This window comes from Aphanomyces invadans, assembly GCF_000520115.1.
Source record: "Aphanomyces invadans strain NJM9701 unplaced genomic scaffold supercont1.53, whole genome shotgun sequence".
Classification (NCBI taxonomy): domain Eukaryota; phylum Oomycota; class Saprolegniomycetes; order Saprolegniales; family Verrucalvaceae; genus Aphanomyces; species Aphanomyces invadans.
Window position 1 is genome coordinate 282,077 of NW_008580198.1, and position 1,869 is coordinate 283,945.

The window sequence follows — 1,869 nt, forward strand, 5'->3', positions numbered from 1 at the left end:
ATGGCCACCTGCATTCGATTGCGATGCCCAATTTGGCCACGTGCACGCGGCAAGACATCGTCGACTACTTTGACAACACGTGGGCGCTGACGGACATGCTGTTCTCGAGCTTCCAGAACGAGGACGCGTTTGTCCAGCCTCCACCGCACCAGTTGCGCCACCCCATGGCGTTCTACTACGGCCACCCGACGTGCTTTTACATCAACAAGTGTCGACTGGCGGGCCTCCTCGACGCGCCGGTGAACCCAGCGTTCGAAGACTTGTTCGAAGTCGGCGTGGACGAGATGCGGTGGGACGACATGAGCAAGAACGAGAAGGAGTGGCCGAGTGTGGCGGACGTCCAGGCGTACCGTCGCCAAGTGTATGGGATCATCAAGGGACTGCTGGAGACGCACGCCGACTTTGCCGACGGCCACGCGCCCATCACGGCGTCGTCGCAGTCGTGGGCGCTGTTCATGGCGATGGAGCACGAGCGCATCCACCTCGAAACGTCGTCCGTGCTCATGCAGGAGCACTCGGTGCACAACTTTGTCAAGCCGGACGCGTTCCCGTTGTACCATCCGTCGGCGTTCCGGCCACGGTCGTCCAAAGTCCCCGAGGAAGGAACAGACTACCCGGCGAACCGCATGATTCGCGTCGACGCGCCGAGCGACGTGGGCCACGTGGTCACGCTGGGCAAGCCCGAGTCGTTTCCGTCGTTCGGGTGGGACAACGAGTACGGGACCAAACGAGTCGCGGTCGGACGGACGTTTGCAGCGTCGTCGCAGCTGGTGTCGAATGGCGAGTTCTGGCAGTTTGTCAAGGACGGCGGGTACTTGAACCAGAGCGTGTGGTCGGCGACGGGGTGGGCGTGGCGGTCGTTCCGCAACACCAAGTGGCCACAGTTCTGGCGCCCGGACGGGCCGCAAGGGAGCCACGAGTACCGTCTGCGCGCGCTGTTTGACGAGATCGACATGCAGTGGGACTGGCCCGTCCAGGTCAACTTGCACGAGGCGCACGCGTACTGCCGCTGGAAGAACCAGCGCGACGGCAACTCGGCGTCCGAGTACTACCACGTGATGACGGAGCCGATGCACCAACTCTTGCGCAACGACAAGGACAGGAGCCATCCGTCGTCGACGACCGACGTGGACGACGCGATTCTGAACCTGCCGCGGCTCGCGACGATGGCCAGCAACGACGGTGGCGCGCCTCGCAACACGAACGTGAGCTTTGCGTCGTTCAGCCCCGTGGACGCGATGCCCCCGAACGACCAAGGGTTCCACGACGTGTTTGGGAACGCGTGGGAATGGTGCGAGGACCACATGAGTGCGCTGCCGGGGTTCCACGTGCACCCTGTCTACGACGACTTTACTCTGCCTTGCTTTGACGGCGAGCACCACGTGATCATGGGCGGATCGTACATGAGCAGCGGCGACAATGGCGCGTCCAAGTACGCTCGGTACCACTTCCGGCCGCACTTTTTCCAGCACGCTGGCTTCCGCGTCGTGGCGAGTCCAGTGACCCGGTCGGACGACGGCACCAACGTCGTGGACGTCGTGACGTCTTGTTTGAACGCGCCAGAGCCGCACACGGTCGTGAACCCGTACCGGACGACGCCGTCGATCGTGCTCAACCCGGCCAAGGCGTCGTCGTTGTTCTTGGCCAAGTTGGAGGCGCAGGCGGCGACGCAGTGGCGGGACTTTGGCGCTGGCTACGACAAGGTGCACGTGATGATGGATGCGTCCGTGGACGACGTGACCAAATTGGGTGGGGCCAAGTCTGTGCTCGTGGTCGTCTCGAGCGCGTTGGACGCCGCGCTGGCCGACGACGGGTCGTGGGAACGCGTCAAGGACGGCGTGCTGCCGCTCGTGGAGAAGGAAGGGGCGG

The 1,869-nt window shown here is 63.8% G+C and overlaps 1 protein-coding gene across 1 annotated transcript in view; it reads left to right on the forward strand.

Annotated features, from left to right (window-relative positions):
* Positions 1–23: 23 nt before the first annotated feature.
* The window catches only part of H310_13564 (hypothetical protein), a gene marked incomplete at both ends in the record, with an annotated part of 2,449 nt that continues 603 nt past the window's right edge, over positions 24–1,869 (forward strand). The window contains one exon of the mRNA XM_008881114.1: positions 24–1,703. Coding sequence (XP_008879336.1) covers positions 24–1,703 — 1,680 coding nt within the window. The remainder of the gene's footprint in view (positions 1,704–1,869) is intronic.